At 42.4% G+C, this 24,092-nt stretch overlaps 1 protein-coding gene across 8 annotated transcripts in view; it reads left to right on the top strand.

Annotated features, from left to right (window-relative positions):
• Positions 1-24,092, top strand: part of LOC148334641 (genetic suppressor element 1-like) — a 50,120-nt gene that overhangs the window by 21,205 nt on the left and 4,823 nt on the right. For 5 of the 8 annotated variants that reach the window (XM_088298627.1, XM_088298628.1, XM_088298626.1 and 2 more), the window contains 9 exons: positions 13,813-13,992; positions 15,516-15,718; positions 18,231-18,403; positions 19,242-19,460; positions 19,571-19,726; positions 21,027-21,250; positions 21,743-21,968; positions 22,783-23,270; positions 23,343-23,455. In XM_088298627.1, coding sequence (XP_088154753.1) covers positions 13,813-13,992; positions 15,516-15,718; positions 18,231-18,403; positions 19,242-19,460; positions 19,571-19,726; positions 21,027-21,250; positions 21,743-21,968; positions 22,783-23,270; positions 23,343-23,455 — 1,982 coding nt within the window. Of the gene's footprint in view, positions 1-877; positions 1,008-9,147; positions 9,295-9,635; positions 9,694-13,812; positions 13,993-15,515; positions 15,719-18,230; positions 18,404-19,241; positions 19,461-19,570; positions 19,727-21,026; positions 21,251-21,742; positions 21,969-22,782; positions 23,271-23,342; positions 23,456-24,092 lie in introns of those variants that run through there. The other 3 variants (XM_088298629.1, XM_088298630.1, XM_088298631.1) reach the window with 3 other exon arrangements.

Genomic DNA, 24,092 nt, shown 5'->3' with positions numbered 1-24,092 from the left:
AGGATGATTTAGTTACGACAACGACAGGCATAACAAAAGCAGAAGGTACAGCGAACCTGCGTCTCCACCTGTTGCTGTTCATGTAACACAATAATAGTTTTGTGTTCAACTCAACAATAGACCTTACGTGTTTTTTCATTTTATTTTGTTTTTGGGTTGTTGTTTTTTTTGCAACATATTTTCCATTATTTTCTCGTGTACTGTTTTGTGTACTATCTTTTGCCACTATTAGTGCCAAGGAACAATGTTGAAGTGAGTTGAACAGCATCATTAGACAAGTATTGATTTGCTGCCACCTGGTGGCAGCTGCAGTTATAAAACACCTCTGCCACAAGTAGCGAAAATCCAATACAGGCATTCATTCTCTCCTCTGTGGAAACAATGAATATTAAAACAGCAAAATATGGTAACACAGTCGTCCTCTTCGTGCTGTAAATTACGTTGCATCTCAGTATGTTGAGCTCACTGGTGCACAGCATGTTTTGGCGTCATGTGGTACTACACTGATACGACACTCAATGCACTTCACTTTGGACTTGCCTGTGTGTATACTGTAAAAATCCATGAAAAAAAAAACACACCATCTAAACATCTGCAATTAATTGGTGAGCACCAACAGAGTAGTATGACTTCAACGAGCAGATGTGTTGACATGATGACATGAGCATCATGTCTCCAGTGCCCTATAGGCCTGTGTGAGCTATCAGCACTGTGTGTGCATGCATGTGGAAAGGAGGGGTGGGGTGGTGGGGGGGCTTGGTGGTGGTGGTGGTCACATCTTCCCTCCTCTCTCCATCCCTCTTTCCCCCCAGGGAGCATCGGTGGAGCAGGTGCTAGCTTCCCCACCCACATCCCTCCTCCCTCCCCTTCCAAGCCTCCCTCCTCCCCCACCACTTCTTCCTCTCTTGTCCGTCCCACATCCATGCAGCAGCCGTGTTTTGTCACAGTGAACAGCGAGATGGGCTAAAGCCGAGGACTGCTTTTGTTTCTCTCGTTTCTTTCAGGCGGTAAGTTGTCTGTTTCATGCATTTTTTTTTTTTTTTTTAAGCCTAAATGTTGCTTGTCCAATTAAGCTCTCGATGATGTCTGTGCACGGCTTTGAGTTGTCTCTGTTGACTTGATGGCGATTGCAGTGGATATTTATCTTCTTACACCTTTCTTTTGGAACAACTTAACTGCTGTTTGCTTTAATGGTATTACGCTTGTGTTTTCTTTTATCTGCAGTGGAAATTGCTCTTTAAGGCGGAAATTTGTCTTTTTTTACTTTTTTTTTTTTTTTTTTTTAAATGCTTCTGTCCAATCCGAGGCCTCTCACTGATGTCTGCTCTTGGTTAAAAAAACAAGGACAAATAATAAAATAAGGAATATATTACTAGCAAAATGATCTTCCTAGAGAAGAAGAAAACGTGTCTTGACAAGATTTCTTAAACATGTAGTAGCTAACCTCAACTTCACCGACCAATAGCTTATTTTAGGCTAAACTACCAGTGATTAAATCTCAATACCTTAAGAAAAAAAGTAAGAGTCTCTGACTCAAAAGCTGCCTGGTACAAAGAAATATCTTTTCAGTCAAAGAATAAGCATATTTTGGCTTAATCTTGATTTGAGTTTCATTTTTGCAGTGGATGCACACCTTTGAGTTGTCGGCGTTGACTTGATGTTTATTACACTACTTATTCGTCAGTGTTGCACTTTTCTCTTGCAACCATTTATGTCTTTTTCATGCATGGATATGAGCGTATTCAGTAAAAACCTAAACAATTTCACGGCAGTGCAAATACAGAAACCGGAAGTCACTTTGATTCTGTTTGTCGCATGTGCTGATGATTTAGTGTGGAAAAAAAAAATGCATTCAAAAGAAGTGTCAGAATGAATTCATTGACTATTTTTATCAAATTTATCTTTGTTTCCACATGTACTGACGCGCTTTTAAACCTAATGAAAGCCACGTTGTGTCTCTTTTATCATAAAGTCAAAATGCAGTACGTCCGGTTGGAGCATGTTCACGACTCGCTGGTGGTCAGGCGTTTGTTAGCTCGTTAGGCAGCTTCCGCTCAACACTCTCTTTCCTGTCCAACCTGTTGCTCAGCAAACAAATGCTCCCGTCTGTGACAAACCAAACTTAACGGAAAATGGGCCTCGCGTGACTCAGGGTGAGGGTTACTCGCTGTGAAGGTAGCTCGCTCGCTAGCTAGCTAGCTAGCTATTTTGCTAGCAATATTACGATTTCGATGGATGGTTTGTCAATGAGCTGCTCCTGCTTGGACATCCTCGGACATCAGGCTGTCCAACTCCGTGGGGTTAAGGGTTAGAATTAGCTTGGGTTAGTAGCTGTCACGGGGTCTCCCCTCGTCTCTCCACCCCGTGGCTGTGATGCGGGGTGTCATCCCGCAACACCCACGGGAGTCAAGGGAGACCTTTAACAGTGACTGTATTGTTGGCGTCAAATAGACAGACGCCACCGGGTGCATTAGCAGCAGCCAAGCGGATCACTTGGCTATTGTGTGTGCGTGTGCGTGCGTGTGTGTGCGTGTGTGTACACAGCCTGCAGGTGGAGTTTGACAGACATGCACTCACTCCTACACACACACACACACACACACACACACACGTGCGGCCCTATGCACCATCTGACCTGCCATGGACCAGCTGCTCTGCAGGGGTTACCGAGTCAACCTCCTCTTCTCATATTGATAGACTAAAGTAGCCCACTCACTCACTCACACACGCGCACGCGCACCCCCACACACACCCCTCATCTACTCTTTTGGCTGTAGTAGCTGTACATGTTTGTCAGTCATTCATGCATCAAGTGGCAGTTTGTTTTAATTGACAAACCAGGAAAACAAGTTGGGTGACAGCTTGTTGCTAGGCAGAATTCGTAGGGCTCGGCTCTCCTCAAGTGGAAAGGTGCCAGTAAGTTTCTAATTGTGGTTGTAGTCTGCAGCATCATCTCATATATATATATATATATATATTTATATATATTGCAGGCGTCGGGTGGCATTGTGCGTCTAAATTTTTTCAGGAGACCAAAAAAAAAATGTTCACCATTAGCATCGCATCGTCAAGGAGAGCAAGCCTCACAGATTCCGATTGGTCAATAATTTCTAAAAATAACACACACATGCACATTGCCCAATAGTAGCGATGTGTGAAAGATTCCCCTGCTTGTCACTAAAGCTGCAAAACACATCAGCGGGTGTAGCCTCCACACCGCTCCACCAAATACCGTATTTGACAGCGATCCCACAAAGAGGGTACAAAACATTATCAGAGACAGCACACGTCCACAACGTACACTTTTCAAACTAATCCTGTCTGTCAGATGAGACCGCCAGAACAACTCGACGAAATAAAAAATAGCTTCTACCACCCACGTTATCAGAATCCTCAACTAATGACATCACAATCTGTTCACCAAACTGTAGTATTTTTCGCTGTGCAATCACTTGAATAGTCGGATGCCTGCATCTTTGCACGTTACCTAAATATTTTTATTTCTTTTAGCACTAATTCTTACCGCTGATAAATGCACTTTCCTTTTTGTTTTATAATTTGCCATTGTTTTTAAATTGTTGTCGCATGCTTCAGCTTTTCTGCTTTCAAAGCGATTTTTATAGAGATTGCGTTTTCAATCAATATATGTAAGGCAGTTTGCAGGCCGTTTATCCATTTTCAATTTTTTTTATTTATTTATTTTTTTTAATACTTCTTCATTAGAGTCATGGAGGAGCTGAATTTCCGTGAGGACCGGTGTACATCCTTGACTGGTCGGCAGTAAATTCACAATTCTGAGTCTGCAATTCTTCACCCCAATTGCATGTTTTGTTTTTTTCTGGATTGCGGGAGGAGGCAGAAGTACTTGCGGAAAACCCACGTAAGCAATCCCCTCTACTAGTTTGTGCTGTGCTTCACGCAACACACACCTTGGCTGACGCCCCCCCCCGAGCACCTGCCCGTGTGCATCTGCTATTTTGTGTGTCTTGGGGCACCCTCATGTTTGTTCAGATGGTCCAGGTCAAGCCGGCGTGCTGTCGACACCTGCCGTGTGAGGCAGCCTGGGGCCGCAGGACGAAGAGGAGGAGGGACTCAGGGTGTCCGACCCCCCCACCCCCCTTTCAAACATACCCAAATTGAAATGATACGGACGATTACTAGATGAGGCATGACATTTCCATAGTTTCTCGTAATTGGATCTTTAAAATGGGGGGGACGCTTGCATTTTTTTGCTCTTTCAGTGTACTTAAATTACAAAATTGTTGCGTATAGCGTACTTTATGTGCATTCTACATTGGGCATTATTTTAGTCCCCCTGACAGTGATACAATACAATAATCAATATACTTAAGGATTTTTAGCTCTATCTTGTGATGAACACTTAGGCCTACTATACTATTTTAATGTTTGTCATGATACCTGGAGAGCAAATAATTTTTTGGAGGTGATACTTGGGCTTAGGATAATTCTGTTCATCAAGTGCTTAGTTGGCATCAATGAATAAATATGACTAGCTGGCTAGTGTCCGATCAGCTCTCTGACATCCTCCCCATACTGCTCACAGCCACAGGAGGTGGCATTGGGGGCTTTGCTATCATCGGCAGTGAGATCTAACCCAAATATTTGGAGTTGTGATAAGGCACTTGATTTGAGTGAAAATAGAGCCACCGAAGCTTAGTGTTGCGTATCAAACACAATCATTGCATCCACATGTCCACGACTCACTGCTTCTGAGTCCTAATTGTCTGTGCCTGAGCTGGAGGTGTTGCTTCTTACACTCTGTGCTTTTTCTGCTCCATTTATCCCAGCAGCACAAATGCGTGCTGGCTGTTTGGTCCCCCGGGGTCGCATGCATATATTTTGTGGAGCGCGGTGTATGTAAAGTCAACTGAGTCAGCTGATTTGTGTGTGTGTCGTAAAGGAAGATCACCTTTCCTTGTGGATGTCTCGCTGCATGTCTCTTTTTTTTTTTTTTTTTTGGTGCACTTACGGGCCTGTTTGTGCGTGGTGGAGGAGAATGCGTGTGCGTGTGTGTGTATGTTGTTTATGGATGGCGAGGAAGTGTTAAGTGCTGCTGTACGAGCAAAGCTAGTAAAGCCATTTAGCAGCCCCGTGAGGACCCCTGAATGCTGGGCTGACGCCACTCCGACTGCTATTACAGACAACTTTAAGAGGCCGTAAAACATTTGGCTACTTTTCCTCTCATTCGCCCTCAGCGCGTACGCATGCGCGTGTATAGAATCCGTGGATGTCTGCCAGATATTGTAACTGCTATTAGCGTCAGCTGTCAGAGCAGTAAATAACAAAGTGGAGCGCATGTGTACAAGCTAACAAGAATAGATTTGGGAAATATTGCCAAGCACAGCAGTTGTGTCAGCGGATGGTGCCACATGCCAGCACTAGAGGTTAAACTTTTTTTTTTAAGTCGGCGCTGAGGTAATGATAGTCAAGTCAACGTTGATGATTCATGGCGTGCTTTAAAATGTGTCCACTTGCTGCCTTCAGCCTCCAAATACAGTGGTGCTTTGAGATACAAGTGTTTCATTGTATGCAAGTCGCAGTTTGTCAGATAGTGAACCATCTTGCCCAAAAATGAGGCTTCAAGCTGTTTACTTTCACTCCCAGTTGAAGTTTGCTGACCAACTAATAATAAAACAAAGAACAACCGCGTAGCTTTGCAAAAAGGTCATATAAGCTTTATATTAATGAACAATGCAAAATGCTGCAGCTGGTCTAATGATTAGCATCGTTGCGATTCCTTTTAAGCAACAGATTATAAACAGTAACAATACTCACGTGCATACATTCTTTATCCTCTGCGAAGAAATAAAAAAACAGCTTATTTTTGTATGGTTGTTTTTGTTGGTTGGGGGGTTGGCTGGAACGGATTAATGGCTTTTCCCTTCATTTAAATAGAGAAAGCTTATTTGAGATACGAGTTTTATAAGTTAAGAGCAGAGTCATGGGACAAATTAAACTTGACTCTCATGGCAACTCCAACAAGCTTACTCTCCCCCGTCGCAGTTGACAGACAATATGCTCCCCCCCGTCCCCAAGTGCACTCGCCCCTCTGCCGACTTGCTCCTCCATCACCTTTAGACACCTTCACTTTCTCACAGACAGTCGTACTTATATAACTCCAAGTCACGTAGCACAACTCCAGGGTCGCTATTCGCTACAGTACCGGAATTTAAAAGAATATCACAGGAGGAGGGAATTCTTCGCAAATGTATAACCGACCATGTTATGTGGATTCTTGATAAAGTTCTACCTGTTCCGATTGTCTCCGAGCCAGTGAAGGTGTTCGAGTGTGTTTTTGTGATTGGACGAGGGACTCGGAAATGCGGGTGGTGGCAGACGAGCTTACTGTCTGCTGGATGAAGGCTTCAGCAAAACACTTGGATGGATGCTACAATCGATCTTAAATTAAGCGTTCATTTTCACAAGAAAGAGGTTCCTCATCATCCACCACTTGACCTCGTTTTCATTGTTGAAAACAGGCACTGCAGTGTTTTCCCTGCCTTTTTCTCTGTTACCGGAGAGTGTTTACTGAGTTCTCTAATTGACGTCTGACGTGAGGATTTAGGCTGTTTGACAGATGGGCATGCATAATATTTGGGCTTTTGTTATATTTGAGGATAAACTTGCATATTTTGCAAGTGACCGTGACGCTGGTTTCATATTTCGTAACGCTTGAGGCACGGCTGCTAGTTTGTTGCACGGAGCCAAAACCTGTTGCGTTCAGTGAGGCATCCGTGTTGTTCATGCCAAATCGCATGATTGGCATTTAATCAACCGTCATTGCATAGTTATATATTTGATGTGTTGACGAGTCAACTAATCCGTTTAACCACGAAACCCAAAATTAAAATAAATAACATCCGTACAATCTCAGCTCAGTAACACAAATCATAACATGTAATGCTTGTTACAAGTTGCATGAATGTTGACAAAACAGTGAAAACATCATTTGGCGAACAAATTTATCTCTGTTTTGATCTGTTGGGCTTTGATTCCTAGTTTCTGGACTGCACTATTTGCATATGCATGGAGTCTCCCCCAAATTTAAGGAATTGATCATGAGCCCACCGCCCTCGGCCCATCAACCAACCCATGTTGATTTGAAATCATCTGTTGTTTTTGAGCACTCCTGCGAACCATCCAAGCAGCGAATGACGAGTAAACAATAGCTCACATTCTCACATTTTCAAGCTAGGCGGAGGTAATAAACAACCAGAGTGAATTAAAGTGTCGAACTACACACACACACACACACACCGACGTGCTAGAGTGATGATGCCTCTCGAGTCGCAACCTCTTCTTCCGTCCTAATAACCCATCTTTGCACACACACACACAGTGGCTGCTCTTAATGAGCTGACGCAGTAGGTTATGGACCCTCCACAGTCCTCATAGAGGGGTGTCAGGTGAGTGCGTGTGCGTGTGTGTCCGTGTGTGTGTGTGTCTTTAGAAGGAGGAGGGAGGGAGGAGAGCAGGCTTGGACATGTCCTACGGTATGACATCATGCTGAGCTTTGCTATTGTTCACTTAGGCACAGTGTATGCACTCTATGTGTGTGAATGTGGGTGCGTGGGGGTGCATGTGTGTGTGTGTAGAGGGCGGGGGGGTTGTGTGTGTGTGTGTGTGTGCGTGTGTTAATGTCAAAAAACTGATTATAATTATGGCTCAGAGGCAAGGGATTTTATTAGCTTATGTTGTTGTTGGATCTACTGTATTTTTAGACACTTCTATCATTCATTCATCTATCCACCCATCTGTGGATCGATGCAGTCATCTTTCCCTTTATCCATACATCCATCATCCATCCATCCATCCATCATCCATTTAATCACCTATAGGCACCCGTTCATATTTATGCAGAATTTAGAGCGTTCAAGGGCTATCTTAATGTCCAGTGCAAGTCTGACGGTGTGCAGTCTAACTGTATGCATGGATGTCTTTTTTTATTTCGGTATTTTCAGAGACTGACACCGTTAAAAATGGGTGATTGCGCCGTTGTGGGAGTGAACACAGATGGTTCCTTCCCGTCCAATGGAAGCGTCTTCTCTTATTCCCTCTAAGTTCAGTGCAGGAGATTAGGACACTGTCTTTTACAAGGTGAAATAGACTCACTGGAGTCCAGGCAGAAGATCGAAGTGAACAAAGTACATTCATGAGGAACTGCCAGCAGACCTCCAAAAGTTGGGTGGGGCCATCACAGATGACAGCTGTGAAGGCCGCACTTCGAGACGGCTTTCCACTCTGATTGTTTGTGTACAGTACAAAATCTGTCTGCCCGCACCTCGATCAAATTTACAATCAATCGCGTCACACCAACTGTGCCACAACTTAGACCTGCTTCAAGCCGGTCTGAAGTGTAATCTACTTTCACTCACCAAATTTTCAGCTGCGCTGGAGGTGTTTAAGGGAAAGCGCCCTCAGTCCGCCGGAACACCGAGCATAGCGCAGTGTACTCTGCAAAATTTCCAAACATGTTGAACTTGCACAAATATCAAGATGTGGCAGTTTTTATCGCGCTGTCTACAAAAATCTGAACTTTAGTCTTTCACCCAACGTGTGTGGTTGAATTGTGGGAGGAATGAAAGCGACAACATACAAACTCACACTTAGAACTGTGTGGCGGGTTTGCTAACCACTAACCCACTGTGTTGCCTCTATCTAAAAAGTTAGTCCTCCATACTAGGTCCCCTTTCCACACAAAACATTCATGTAGACTGCCTGATTTTGTTTTGTTTGTCTTCCCGAACTTCATGCTGCCTATGGTGGCAAAGGTTAGAGGTGAGGGGTGAAAGGTCATTGTCAGAAGCCAACCCCCCCCCCCCTACCCTCAATACTACCACCCCGTAACCCACCTCTCCTCTCATCCCTGCCCTGGAACAGACGGACCGACTGGGAGAGCGACAGAGTGATAGATGGACGGCGGGTTAATACTCACGCACGCACACACACGAACACGCACACACACACACTGAAGCCCAAAGGAAGGAAGGATCACTAGAGCACACTGAGAGAGAAAACTGGAAAGCTGTAACGAGTGACAGAGATGACAAGAAGGAGGGGGGGGGTGGCGTTGGTGAGATTGAGAGGTGGGTGATAGATGGAGTAGGAGGGAAAGGAGGAGGGGGGTCCGAGTGGATGGAGAGGAGGAGGAAGAGTAGGTTGAGAGGAGGTCACGTGACCACACGGCAGCTGCAAGGCTGAGGGAGAGAGAGAGAGAGAGGGAGAGTCACAGAGGAGCACAGACGACGAACAGGCGGAAGAGTGAGCAGGAGGGTGAGTGTCTGCGTGTTTGAATTATGCACACATGCACATGTTACTACGAAATGTGCATGTGTGTGTGCGCGTGTACAGTACGCGTGAGAGTGTGTGTATGTGGGGCTGGACTATCAAGGGAATATGGCAGCAAGATTGTGGCGAGCAAAAGAAAAGAAAAAGCAAGCGGCGTGTTGTTGTTGGCTTTGGTGAAATGAGCTCCCGGCGTGCCGAGATAGATGAGAGTGAAGGAAGGGATGGGAGGGGGGGGGGGGAGGAGGGATGGCAAGAAGGAGACAGTGCAAAGAGACTGTCTTATCATCTCAACCTCGGCAGAGCCTCATCAGGATCTTTTCTTTTTCCTCTCACATCTTCATCACTCTCTTTGTCTGTTCTTTTCACTTCGACTTGTACTCAAGGGTGAGAAGTAAGAAAGTACAGTTGCTGAAGTAGATTTGTCAGCTATCTACACGGAGTATCTGTACATTTACTGACGTATGGAGTGGAAGCACTTTTGCCCTCTCTGGTTGTACTTGCTGTGCATGTATTTGCATGATTGTGTGTTCAGTTGCATCTTGACAATCCCTTTCCCTCCAATGGCTCCTGTATTTTTTTTTTGTACATGTATGTGAAAGTACTCTCATTCTGTACTCAAGTACAAATACTGTACAGATACTTGTGCTAAAAAACAAAACGAAAAAAAAACAATTTTCTCAGTTGCTTTGGTTGGTTTTCTCAAATCAGAATTGACATTTGCAAAACAGTATGTACATTTCTTCAAGCATTTCGTACAAATAGCAAAACATCAGGATTCCCCGTAGTTCTCAAAATCCTTGAAATATTTGTGTCACTGAGGATGTCTGTACCATCAGAACAGGAATAAGAAGTCAAATTGCTCAGTCATGTTGTCAGTGTACGTGCTCTGGAGGGATGTTCTCATGTCAACTACCGCTTAAGGTTTTGATGACAACTTGTTTATACAAATTTATGGGTCAGTCCATACACATGTGGATTTTTACAAATTATTGATCAGTCTAAAGTGTTGAATATGATTTGCTGTCTTTAATGACGCAATGTTAATGGGCTGAACGAATGTGATTTTTTTTTTTGGGGGGGGGGTGTCCCCTGAAAAGTGATGATTTTGGAGGTACGGGGATTCTGCACAACGCCAGCGTTTTTTTTTGTATACACTGTAATATGTTGACAACGCATCTTATTGTGCTACCGAAAGGAAAAGACAGCACTGCATAGTACAAAGAAAAAGAGATTTATATAATGAACTTGTGCCAACATTTTTGGGGGTGTGAGACAATTGAACAGAGACCCTTTCTAATACGTTTTGATCTATGTGACATATGCAGTTGATCATGTCAAAAACAGAAGAGAATTGTAAAGAACCATTTGCATGGATGTGACAAATCATTCGCAACTTGTTCCAGGAAATGAGAAACTGCTTTTTTTTATGTGCATAAGCAACATAAAAATGTGAATATTGAACAAGTAGTCTGGAGCAATCCAATTCTGATCTGAGAAATGTACCAAAGAAACTGAGAAAAGTAGTACTGATTCGACTCATTTTCTTACCAAGGGAACTTTCCAAAATATGTCGCTTTCCTACTATACTATAAAATTGGTACCGTCGTTTTTACTTTTTTTTTTAAGTGTACGTAGACGAGAACCAAATATTCTCCTTTTCAGATTTTTTCAAAATTCTGTCACTTGACCACACTTCAATCATGTGTAACCAAAAATGAAGTCGGGTTTTTTTTCCCCAGTATACTCCTTTATCCATCCAATCCATACGAACAAGGCAGATGACAATACTCACAGCCATTTATTCTCACTGCTCTGTGAGAAAAAAAACAATTCTCTCTCTCTGTAAAAAAATTAAAATAAAAACATGATAAATGTTTTTAGTGTCTCTTCCGAAAGTGTCAGCACCATCTACTGGCCTGGCATGCATATTACATATTGCAGTCATTTTTGAAAGAAAACAAGTTTGTTTAGGCACGGTGCATATAATGAACAAAACATTGCACAGTGTCCAAGTGTTTACCACTGTTTATTGCTTGTGTGTGCCAAGGATGATCGTGCGTGTGTTTGTGGGGCGGTAATGAGGTCATGGCTGTAGTGAGCGAGCAGGGGGGGTAGGGTGGTAGTTGTAGTGTAGGGAGCTGCTGGCTAATTCCAGCTGTAATTAACATTAGTGGGTCAGTGAGAGGGTTACAGGAGGAGGGGGTGCGGGGGTTGGGACAAAGGTTGCTCCAGCCTATGTTTGGGCTAAGTGTACCCACTAATCAATAGATTATAGATTCAAGATCAGCCTAATTGGCCCCAGGGAAATTTGTGTTAGACGTCACGTGAAAAGCTACACGCAATTACGCAGCATTAATGGACATAAAAGCATCTACATGCGCACTTGCCTCCTCGTGTTCATCCTGCTTTTATGCGTGCGGCACACAAATAGACTTCTAATTGCTATTCAGGGATCTTGGATGCAATCACAATTGTGGTTACCTGAATGTGTCACATAGGAGATGGGCTCCATTTATGCCGGCAAGCAAAAATAGCATACAGAGTACAGAAAAAATGCTACCTTGACATTTGAGTTGTTGCGTGATCAAGATTGTAACTGAATTTAACTGGTGATTAAATCAATTTTCCACAATTGAAATGAATCCATTCCAGTACCCCCAAATCCACCCAAATTTGTATGTGTTTTAATGAATAAAAAATATTGATGCAGTGTATAAACATAAGCATGTTAGCCTCAAGCTTGTATTTGTGTCTACCAGTTTAAATTGACCATAGACTGACAAATTAATCACTTAAAATTGTATATTTAATTACCAAAATGTTCAAACACACCATACATTTCATATAAAGTCCGCTAGCTTAATGCTAACATATACTTGTAGCTGCTTTAATTTCCTACGTGATCAAGATTACATTAGAAATTGCAAACAATTAATTTTTGTAAAAGGTTGTTACCCATAATCCTTACGGCAGCAAAATTCAAAGCAACAGAATGCCATGGAAGTCCGAACAGTGGGAATGTGAAAAATACAAAATAGCTATTACTATCCATACAAAAGAAATGATCTGTCAATCCAAAATCGAAAATATAGTAATGTGCGCGAGATAAAACTTTGAGTGAGAGAAAAAAAGTACATAAAAAGTAAGCATGTTAGCGACTGCTGTCATGGATCCTAGCTGTAACATCACGACGTTAGCTAGGTAAAGGGGAAACCTCTTTTTTTTTTTTTTTTTGTCACACAAGTTTACTTTAAAATGTCACTTAAAACAAAAGAGTATTCAATTTTGTGTAGCTTTTAAACACTAAACGTTTCAACTGAACCATACTGTACAATTTCATCTAATGAAAGTCTGCTAGCTAAATGCTAACATATATTGTAACAGAAATTAGCATTGCTGTGGCTCTCTGGGAAGGGGGGGGGTGTACATATAATTTTTAGTACAATTCTCCACAATTCTCCCAAGATTATTCCTCTCTATTGGTAAAAGTGTCCCTTCCACTTCTTTCTTGAACAGTGACACACTTTGGACCCATATGCCTTCATTTGTGACGGTCCTCCCTATCCAACGGATTCTTGTGCCTTTGTGACGGTCAAGGGGTGGCGCTGTGTCAAATAGAGCGCTGACCCTAATAGCAAATCACGCACATGAGCGCACACACGTTCATTTCCTCAAGGGAGTCGGCCGACGGCGTTTTTAAAGACCTCGAGATTGCCTGCATGCGAGCGGCACTGCAGCTTATTCGAGTTCACACGCACACGTAAAGGGCTTCTTTATTTCTGCCGTATCTTCTCATGCTGCTACCAATTTGGCACCGAGCATTCAAGTGACCAAGTGGAATTACTGGTGTTTGTCTGGGAATCATTACACAACAAGAGAATCCCAAACAGCCATTGAATCGATCAGTATTTCATGAAAGATGATAATAATATCTTGCAGAGGCACTGGCACCTAAGATATAGTCCTCATGACTTTTTGAGCTCACACACTGGGATGTTTTGCAAGAGGTGAAGGCTGGTGTCATGGGTGTAGTTCAGGGATTATTTTTTTGGTACAGTTCTTAACTGTATTTTATTCTGCCTTGCGTTTATTTTGAATGTAATTCCACTGTATACCACTAGATGGTGGCAGACAATTTAGTAAATTTGACTAAAGAAAAAAAATTGAAAACAGCAAGTCACCATAATTTTTGATGAAGATTTTTGAATGTCAAATCCCTTCAATCCTGCATTTTACACCTACAAAAAAAGCGATGGCCGTAGGTTCATTTTGTTGTTTAGGCGGCATCTTTGGCCATTATTATTGATGAAACATATTGAAAAATTTAGGGGTCTGAAATAGATTGTCATTTTGGTTCATTTCAATAGGGAAAATTGATTTGATGTATGAGTAGAATGACTTAGTCAAAATCATTGCATTTGTCTTTAATTTGGTTGAATTTAATACGAAATTTGTGTCATGTCATGAAGCTCACAGTGTGCCCATGTGTTTCTCCACTCGCAGGCATGAGCCATGAGTCCACCAAGTCGGCATCATTAGGAATGGTCTCCACGGCGACTCGCACCACGGCCACCGTCAGTCCCCTCAGCCCTCTGACCAATGGGAGCGCGCTCGCCCAGTCTGCCAACTCCGGATTCGCCGCTGCCCTGCGCAAACTGGCCAAACAGGCTGAGGATCCCAGAGGTGAGTGGCGCAAAACGACCGTTTGTTCTATGGCAAGCGTCGGCTCGGATATATTATTTGAATCATTTGGAATTTATTTTTAGAATTAATGTATTTTTTTTTTAATGTGAGGAATTTCACCAGTTTATTTGCAACTGAGTATTTTTTTTTATTTTACGAGTACTCTGGTTACTTGATTTAGGAGTTTAATTTGTTCCGTGACTACACTCGTAACTACTCAAAGCACTCTTATCTCAAATGAATGCAAATGCCCCTAGAAAACAGCTGCGTAAATTTTAAAGTGTTTTTAAAAAGAATTGTTTTTTACATAGAAGTAGAATAACTAAAAATATATCATGGTATATCGTTATTGTGATATAAAATGACACTCATTTATTTTTAACTAAAATAAACATCAGTTAACGCTCCCAACTCCTTGCTCTAGTGCGAGCCAACTCAAAAAATGGTTGTCTATCCCTTTAAGAAGCACGACTGATGGTTTCAAATCACATGTAACAGTTGCAATCATTCACTGGATGTGTGTGCGTGCGCCGGGCGACCTATCCTGACCGCTCGGTCTCTCCCTTTATCCCTTTCCATTCATCTCTGAATAATGAGAATCTAATTAAGGCCAATTATAACAAGCTCTCTTCCTCCGGCTTGCCGTCGCCCTTTCGCTTCTTCAGTGTTTATTGGCAGCCTTCCTTTGCCTCGTTCGTGTCCTCTTTTGTGTTTTTATGTGTGTACGCTGTTTAGTCAGTGTTGCTTTAACCAAGGTGGTGGGTCTCTTTGTCAACACCTGCATGATTGTACGTGTTATTTTTTGTTGTTGTTGCTCACTGCAACTTTTGACATGTTATAGATCTTGCCAAGCTTTCTAATGATTTTCTTAATAAGCCTAATGGTTTATTCCGAGGGGCGGGGTAGAGGAAACTGAAAAAAAATCCCTCATTTTTCCCATCTTGAAGCACTGTCCTATAAATAAAAAAAAATAATAATTAATTAGTTCCCAATTTTCTCCTACTTTGTCGTTTTCCAATGAAAAATGATTTTTATTGTTTTTCCATTTGTAATCACTGTCCATTAGAAATCAACATTTTAAAAATAAATTTTTCCATTTTTCAAAACTGTACAATAATAATCGCAAATTCTTTTTTCTTTCATTTCCTCACTGTGTGCGGAAAATTGCAGTCCTCACACATGATATACCATGAAATTCAATCCCTCCGATCCCAAGTTAGCGCAGTGAGTCCCAAGACTTGGAAAAATAACATGAGAAAATAAGTACTATGAAGAGATAAGGGGAATGCTTAAATGTGTGCGAAGATGCAAGGCATCAAAGAGTGTGGATGTTGCAGAATGAGACTTGAATTTCTCATATTTCCAAGGGCATTTTGTCCCCTACAAAAATAATAGAGTGCTCAAGAATAAAGTGTTCAACGTGCAGGGATGAATGGGCATGAGGTCATTTGGAGTAGTAAATAAATTTAGCCCTAAATTCTTTCCATTTTTCTTTTTGTCATTCTCATCTCAATGAAATTCAGGTTCGGTCCTCAGCGGTGAGTCGTCACCTGTGTCTTCGCCCGCCACCAGCCACAACTCGCCGGTCAGCACCCCCAAGCGGGCCACACTAGGGCCTCTCTTGTCCCAGTCTCGCGGCCACGCCGTTGTCCCGAGCACCCCACCCGTGGTCACCATCGCGCCCACCAAGACCAGCGACGGCCTGTGGAGGGCCGACGGACGACCGGTAAGGACGAAGAGATGCTTGAATTTTTGGGGGGGAAGTGTGTAGAAATGTCGAACGTGTATACTAGTACACGGACCTGAAGCTGGATATCAAGAATATTGAATAAATGCTTAAACGGCTTTCCAAATGCGCCTGTCTGTGCACGTGTGTGCGCGCACGTGCGTGTGTGTTTCTGACCCTCCAACCCATTAGGCGTAATGACATGAAGAGGTTCTGGTGTGCATCTGAAGATGTTTACTCATGGAGGCCCCCCCTGAAACAATAAAAAAGCCTTACTCCCCGCCCCCTACACACACACACACACACACACACACACACGCTGCCAGCGCCTTGGTAGAGCCCCTTGGACCTGAGCTGCCTTTCTCAACCTTCACAAAGACCACTCTGTGGCTCTACCCACCGGAGTGCAGTTGGGGGGGGGTTCCCATTCAGACGTGTAGGCCAAACAATCTGGAGGGGGCAATGAAAGAGAATAGGATGTGACGGAGGGAAGTGATGGAGAGCAAGAAAAGCCAGGAGACTAAAGGGGAAAGCAATGTGGTCCTACACGTTGTCAGTCAGATCTTCCACAGGCACACCTAATTACAGCCTGCTCTCTTCATTGGAAATGTTGCAGCTTCTGACTCTAAATCTGGACAGTTAAAAATAGTATGATTGGACCAAGATTGGCAGTTTTGTTTTGTTTTGTGTCAACCATTATACAATAAATAACAAGACAATTTAAAATGGTGATCCAAAGTCATAAGACTGGAGAAAAATGCAGTAAACTGTAAGCAAGTAAATGCAATTCTACATGAGGTGTAGCGTAAAAATGAAATACAACAAAATAAAGTAAAATTTACCATAATCAGCAACAGATATATATGGCAATTGTATCTGAGGTTAGAAAAGTGGCACAGAAAATGAATGGGAAAATAATGTGATTTATGAAATAAATTAAATTGAATAAAATTAATTAAAATGAAAATGAACTCAAATTTACCAGATATTATAAGCATCATGTATGTCAAATAAAATGCAATAAATTAAAATTGATCAAATAGACAAAAGAGCAAAGAAAACATATGACATGGAGTTAAAACAAAAGAAGAAAGGGAGACCTGCCATAGAAAAAGCAGCACAGAAAGAGCACGGCAATAACTTAAAAATAAATGTTTGATTAATTCAATGAATTAACCTAAATTAATAAAATTAAATTGAATTGATTTTAATCCCATAAATTAAATGATTTTTACCAGACTAGATGAGCAGTTTACATAAAATTGGATCAGCTGGCATAATGGAAAGCAGCATCGCAAAAGCAACGTAAATAAATAAAATCAACCAAATAGGCTACCAACAGTCAAGTAGCGACAGTGGTTCTCCATTGTAGGATAAAGAGAGACACTACTCATGGAGGCATTTGAATATGCTTTCCATGAGCGCCGCATTCAAATGCATTCAAACTTTATTCAAAGTGCGCATGTGTCACAAGACGTGCGCTCTTGGATGGCTGATTGCGAGTTTGCTTAGATTTGTTTGCAGCGTTGACAGTGGTTTGTTTGTCTGTCTTGTTGCTTTTGCAACAAGGTTGGACTGGATCATTTTATGGCATCAAGTTGAACTCCAACTCCAACCCCCTTGCCTTCCTTTCTCCTTCAGTCGCACTGTGATGCGTGCGCATTCACAGCTGACAACGAGGCACTCTAAAGCTGTCAGAGGAATATCCGAAGGGAGGTAGACGCAACTAGCTAGCTAATTGCAAGTGACTTGTGCTGGATAACCGCTGATGCGAATGAAAGCGCTCAAGTTTAGAATATGGTGGGTGAGGAGTGACTCATACCGGACGCCCAAGTGTGTCATTGGGCACCATTTTAGCTACGCCCCCCCCCAAAAAAAAAATAGATTGAGCCTAAAATGGTTAAAAACAGTTTGCATGTGACCAGGAATCGTCTTCAAACATTTAAAATATTTAGAAACAAATCTATGATTTTACATTACAAGATCTATAAATAATAACGGATATAGAGTTTAATTGCACCTCCTGCCATCTAATGGTCGAGCATTTTATTGTTCTGCCTGTCGCTATACATCACTGGCATTGATAGCTGAACCAATTTAATTCAAACTCCTATTGAAATAAAATGTTTACGGTTTATAGTCAAAAATATCATCATGACTGTACTGTGGCTGCCCCACAGTGGGAGCAGCCACAGATTAAATGCAGCGCTGCGGTGAGCAAAATCCTGCAAAGGGGAAGCACTTTGAGTGTCAGTGTGTGAACTGGAGGAGTGAGCAACGGGCACCGATATTTGGATCAGCTCCTCCACTTTGATCTTGACCCACTCTGACGTACCGGAGCCACTTTTCCACTCGGCTGAGCCTCAGGGTGCAAGCGCGGAGCTTTAATGCAGTTTTCCCTTAACTTTCTTAGTACTAACTTAATACCACTGGTGGAAAATAAAAATGCTTACAGTATTTTCAACAGTGTACTTTATTTGAGTATTTTTCTTATGACCTTTTAATCACTCAGGTGGAACAGAGCGTTTCAAGGCTCGGCGGCGGCAGGGAGCGGGCGTCCGCCGACAACGTCCATCCGCAGCACGACAAGAAGACTCCGCCTGTGCCCCCGGCTCATCCGTTGGCTCACCCCTTCGGACTCACCCCCAGCTCGGTCATGCAGGACCCTCGAATGCAGAGCCTCAGGCAAGAACTCAACACACATAATAATAATAATGAACTCAAGTACAGCACATTTAACTAAAATCTAAAATAATAATAATGCCAATAGTAAATTGTAAAAAAAAAAATAGTAATAATAAAAGTTATATTAATTTATGGTTTTTTTTTATATACATAAAAAGTCTACACACCCCTGTTGAAATGCTACACGTAAAACAAGCACGAGCAAGATAAATCATTTCAAAATCTTTTCCGCCATTAATGTAATCAATAATCTGTACAACTAAAAAAAAAAAACAACATTTTAATAATGTTGTAAAAGTGTGCACAACCTATAAACATGTCATAGGGATATGTCAAAACCAACCAATCACATTAGGACACAACCTGGCACCATTTTAAGTGCATCTGATTAAACTCAAATAAAGTTAAGTTAATCAGCTAATCAGCTTAGTTGATTTATTAAAAAAAAAAAAAGCTTAATATTAAATGTATTTAATTAATCAAAATATTAGTAGTAATTGTAATAATAATAGTAGTTAATGTTATTTTTATTATCATTTTAGAATTATATATAAATCACTATATTTTGTCTTATTTAATTGACATTTCTTTTATCAGTGTTATTGTTGTCTGAAGCTGATTTGCTCAGAGAAATGTCACATTGCATTTTAAAAAATTAAGTCACCAAATATGGTCACTTAATAAAAATAACAATAAAACTACATGTAAAATAAAAAAAAGAATATGATTTTTTCAAATAAATAATGCCTATTACAACAAATAAAATGTAAACAAATTACAGTTCAGTATACCATCTTGCATTTGTATTAAATTGTGTGTGTGCGTGTGTGTTGTGCAGTTTACCTGGGCAGATGCACCCTGCGGTTCCCTCTGGCACCATCCCTGAGGAGTACCTGAGAGCGCTGCGTCCCTTCGCCACCCCTGACGACCTGCGGCTGACCTCTTTGCCTCTTGGTCTGGACCCCTCCGCCGCCGCCGCTCATGCTGCTGCCGCCGCCGCCGCTGCCGCTGCTTACTACCACCCGGCCTTCCTGCACCATCCTTTATCTTTACCCAGGTACACCTTACAGAAAATAAATCGGAGTATGTTCTTCGAACAGAGTTTAGGAGACCAGCAGAGGAGGCCTTGCTGGCATTTGATGACATTTTTCTTTGTTTGATCTCTAGGATGGAGGAATCCTTGTGTCTGTCAGCGCTACGGTCGCAGTTCTACTCCGTGCCTCCTGGGGGTGCCTTTCCTCCTCTGCACCCCTCCGGCCTCCACTTGCACCTGCCCGGAGCCCGCTACCCTGCAGAGCTAAACCACAGCGTACTAGCCGAGAGGTAACAAATGTTATCCGTTTTGCTTTCCTCCCATTCTGCGCAACCATGTAATCTTTCTCTGCAGGGTTCACACATGTAGAGATATTTTTAGCACACGTCCAAATATGCATCTTTACATTGCACGAATGCACTGGCTGCCCTTCATACAAAGGGTTCATGTTCATAATATGGGAACTTGAATGCTTTGTATTTCATCTGCAGCGCTCAAGGGCCACATAAATTTTTTTATTTATTTTTTATTTTTTTCAAAACGGACTGGTGAGCTAGGTCATATGCATGTACACTGTGCATATTTTTTTTAATTATAGTAATTTAAATAATAAAGTAATATACAATGCTCATTATTTATTGTCATCATTACATTATTTTTCAAATAGAAGGAAAAGCGCAATCCAAGCCAAAGACCATTTACCACTTGAAGGGGAAAAAGTTTGATTTTTTTTTTCCAAAATCTTTACTATTATTACATCTAATTATAACCATATATCACATGAAACAGTTATGCCATAATTTAATTGAACATTTTATATTGTAACAAAATCAGATGATTATTTTGCTAATGATGAATGGGCAGGAGAAATGGAGTGGATTTTAAACACTCAAGTTTGATAATAATAATAAAGATGATGATGATGATGAAGAAATAAAAAAAACACAATCTATTTAATTATTCTTTCTGTTATAATAAGTTAATTATTTAACAATAATTAAATAGTACAGTACACTTACAACTGTTTATTTTACAAAGATTTATTTTGTATATTTTATTAATAAATACAAAATAATTTCTGAAGAAAAATGTATTGAACATTGCATTTTAATCTCATACTACAAATACACACCGAAAATGCTCAGTGGGCACCCCTGTTCTCCAGTAAATGCTCCCTTTGCCAAAACAACTCTGCTTGTCTGCAGCACAAAACACAGGGGACATCTTTAAACACAACACCGTTCATCATCTGCTTCTGTAATGGCTTCTGCATGTCTTTTATTTTCATTACCACGTATTATGTGTGTGTGCGTGCGAGCGTGCGTGCGCTTTTCCTGTGGTTTCCCATTAAGTGTTCATCTGTTCTTGCTCAGTCATGCTGTGTATGGATTATTTCCCTCATAGTAAGCGAAGTACGTGTGTGCGTTTTTGTGTACGTGCGAATGTTTGTGTGAGGTTCACCAGTGTGTGGTTAATATCGGCCTCATGCTGGGTGTTGCATCTCTCACCCTCCCCTCCTCCTCTCCCATGTGTTTATACGTGTGTGTGTGTGTGCGTGCGCGCCTTCATACTTGTCAACCTCCCCCACAGGCTGCAGATGGAGAATGAGCTTCGCCAGCGAGAGCGGGAGAAAGAGAGGGAGGAGGAGAGGGAGCGAGAGCTGGACAGACAGAAGGAGAGGCAGAGAGACAGACAGCAGCAGATGGTCAGGGTGGCGGAGGGCCACGGATACCTGGCCGAAAGGCCGCCTCAGAGGGCGCCTTCGCTGGAGGACAGGGCCAGGCTGGGGGAGAGGCTGACCCCCAACAGACTGGGTACCCGCTCACAATTATTTGCACTCATTTCACATAGATAGGGATGAGTTTGACCAAGTTCATCTTGTAAACCTTGAACATTACGAAGGAATGCTAATTTACTCACATCACACCGTCCACCAAAATGAGGTTGACACCCTTGATCTAGAGCAAGCAAGTGGTTGCCAGCCAATTGCAGGGCAAACGTTAGACGAACAACCATCCGCTCTCACACTCACACCTAGGGCCAATTTAGAGTGTCCAATCAACCTGCCATGCATGTTTTTGGAATGTGGGAGGAAACCGAAATACCCGGAGAAAACCCACGCAGGCACGGGGAGAACATGCAAACTCCACACTGCAAGGCCGGAGCCGTAATTGTACTGAGGCAGTGAACCAGTGATCCTCCGTGCTCCCCCACAAATAAACATTACGCAATTAAATTGTCTTGTTATTGTCTTGCATCAAAAGTCCAGCGACCGTCTTCACTTTGCTTCTCTAATGTCTGTCCAGATCCAACCAAGGAGTCGGAGCTCCCTGCTTTCCCTGCTCATAAACCTCTGCCCTTGAACCTGCACTCCTCCAGGGGCTCCGTCCCACACCCAATGCCCAGTCTGGTGCCTTCTCACCTGGGCAAGCACCACGCCGCGCCTGCGGGGGGTGGCGTCCACGGAGCTCTGGCATCTGCCGCCATGACTCAGACTGCCAGCGAGGAGGCCTGGATGAAAGACTCCAATAGGTGAGAATTATATAGGACGGGATTGTGTTTGTAGAGACAAGAGAGTCAACCTGGGCGCTGAACAACTGTGATGTCATTTTCACTCGGCAGTATGTGACAAAATGGCCACCCGAAAATGACATCGCAGTTGCTCATGTTTTTTTAGTTCTGTCATTCGATGTTTACAAGATGAGCGAATAAAACTGGTATATTTTGATTGCTTAATTTATATTCCCAAAACGCATTATTAATCAGAATACCGTGTTTAGACTAGTAGGGGCACATGGAACATATAGTGAAGAAAATGTTTGACTCTTTAATCATAATTTATTATAAACAACACTGGTCAACAAATTTTTACATTTTCTAAGATGCCAGTAAACTTTCGCAAATTATTATTTTTTGCACTGATTCTCAAATGGAATATTTTATTTTTTTGCAATATTTAGCAAGTGGTGGATTTTTTTCTGAAAGGTCATTGCTATAGCTATTACAGTGTATGTAATTTAACAAGACTTGGAACGTGATTGGTTTGTTCGGAACACAGCCACATCCTTAATAATGAGGATGAGCACTTTTGCAACCTCACTATCTCAGGAGTTTACTTTTGTACAGGTTATAGACCACATTTATGGTGGAAAAGTTATAAAAAAAAATGAATTATATATATATATATATATATATATTAATCACAAATACTTGCCATTTGAACAGGGGTGTGGAGATTTTTTGTATTAGAATTTAGAATCTAAATGTAGATGACTGCTTCTGATAGTGTTTAGGCCAGCAGCTCAGCACGGGTCTAATATGGTTGTCTTTGTGTGTATTCAAACAGAACAGGCCATCACAACCAAGGCATCAAAGATGCACCACCTTCCCTTGGCGCACCCCCTCCTCTCATCTCCCCTAAAGCTCCACAAACCACACTGTGGAACCCCGCCTCTTTCGTGGACCGCCGAAAGCCTACTCCGCCGATACGCCCCCCTCCCGGCCTGACCAGGGCGAACCGCCCCCACCTGAGCTGGGGGGAGAACATGGAGGAGGGAGCCCGTAGGAGGCTGGAGGCCCCCGAGAGGTATCCCTCAACCCGAGAGGAGGCCGGCTTGTCCAACAAGGCCGACGAGCAGGACCTCCTCATCCTGCAGAGGCGCCACGCCAACAACCTCCACCTGAGGCTGTGCACGCCCCTGTCAGACCCCAACGCGGGAAGGGAGCGGCAGAGCGACAGTGCGCTGGTGTACGACGAGGCACTTCAGCAACATCGACGACTCCTCAGCAAGTTGGACCTGGAGGAGCAGAAGAGGAGGGAGGCCCACGAAGGAGGTGAGCCTAACATAGGCAAACACCGGTAAAAAGTTTTAATAACCATCTGACCACCATCGCCCCCCTTCCCAGGTTATTACTACGACTTGAACGAGTCATACGACGAGAGTGATGAAGAAGAGGTGAAAGCCCATCTGAGGAGAGTGACGGAGCAACCACCCCTTAAGCTCAATACGTCCTCTGAGGTACTGGACTTCATTCTGAACACCATTCCAAGCATTACCTAGAACAAGGGTGGGCAAACGTTTTGATTGGTGGGCCACAATGGGTTCTAAAATTTGACAGAGGGGCCGGACCAGGAGCAGATGGATGGAGTGTTCTGGTAACCTCGCCTCGTTGGAGAAAAAAAAATACATTTAATTTTTAATGAAAATGAACAAAAGCATGACAACAAAATATCTGTCGTTGACACACCACAGTATTTAGAAAATAAATCATGAACAAGGTTTATTCGTTTAATTATTTTCAAGTTCGGCGGACCGGATTAAAGCATTTAATGGGCCGCATGTGGCCCCCGGGCCGTAGTTTGGCCACACCTGATATAGAAGGTCTCCTGTCACCAATCGTGAGACTTGACCAGGATTTTAATGGGAGTAAAATCTTTACTTGAGGATTTTAAACAAGATCAATCAAGGTCAAGTCTTTTTTTTAACAACTTTAAGACCATCTTACATGCTTTTATGTCGTCCATTTCAAAACGATGATTCCCAACCAGTGTCATCAGGTGTGCTGCAGGAAATTTCACTCAACTGGCCCTAGTTACCTCATTATTTTATGCAGGAGCACTGAATCTCAACGTAATTTGAGTGACGATCTTGATCA

The sequence above is a fragment of the Idiotropiscis lumnitzeri genome, chromosome 6 (genome assembly GCF_059441095.1).
Source record: "Idiotropiscis lumnitzeri isolate Australia: NSW breed Sydney's pygmy pipehorse chromosome 6, RoL_Ilum_1.0, whole genome shotgun sequence".
Taxonomy (NCBI): domain Eukaryota; kingdom Metazoa; phylum Chordata; class Actinopteri; order Syngnathiformes; family Syngnathidae; genus Idiotropiscis; species Idiotropiscis lumnitzeri.
This window is presented reverse-complemented; position numbering and strand designations above follow the sequence as displayed.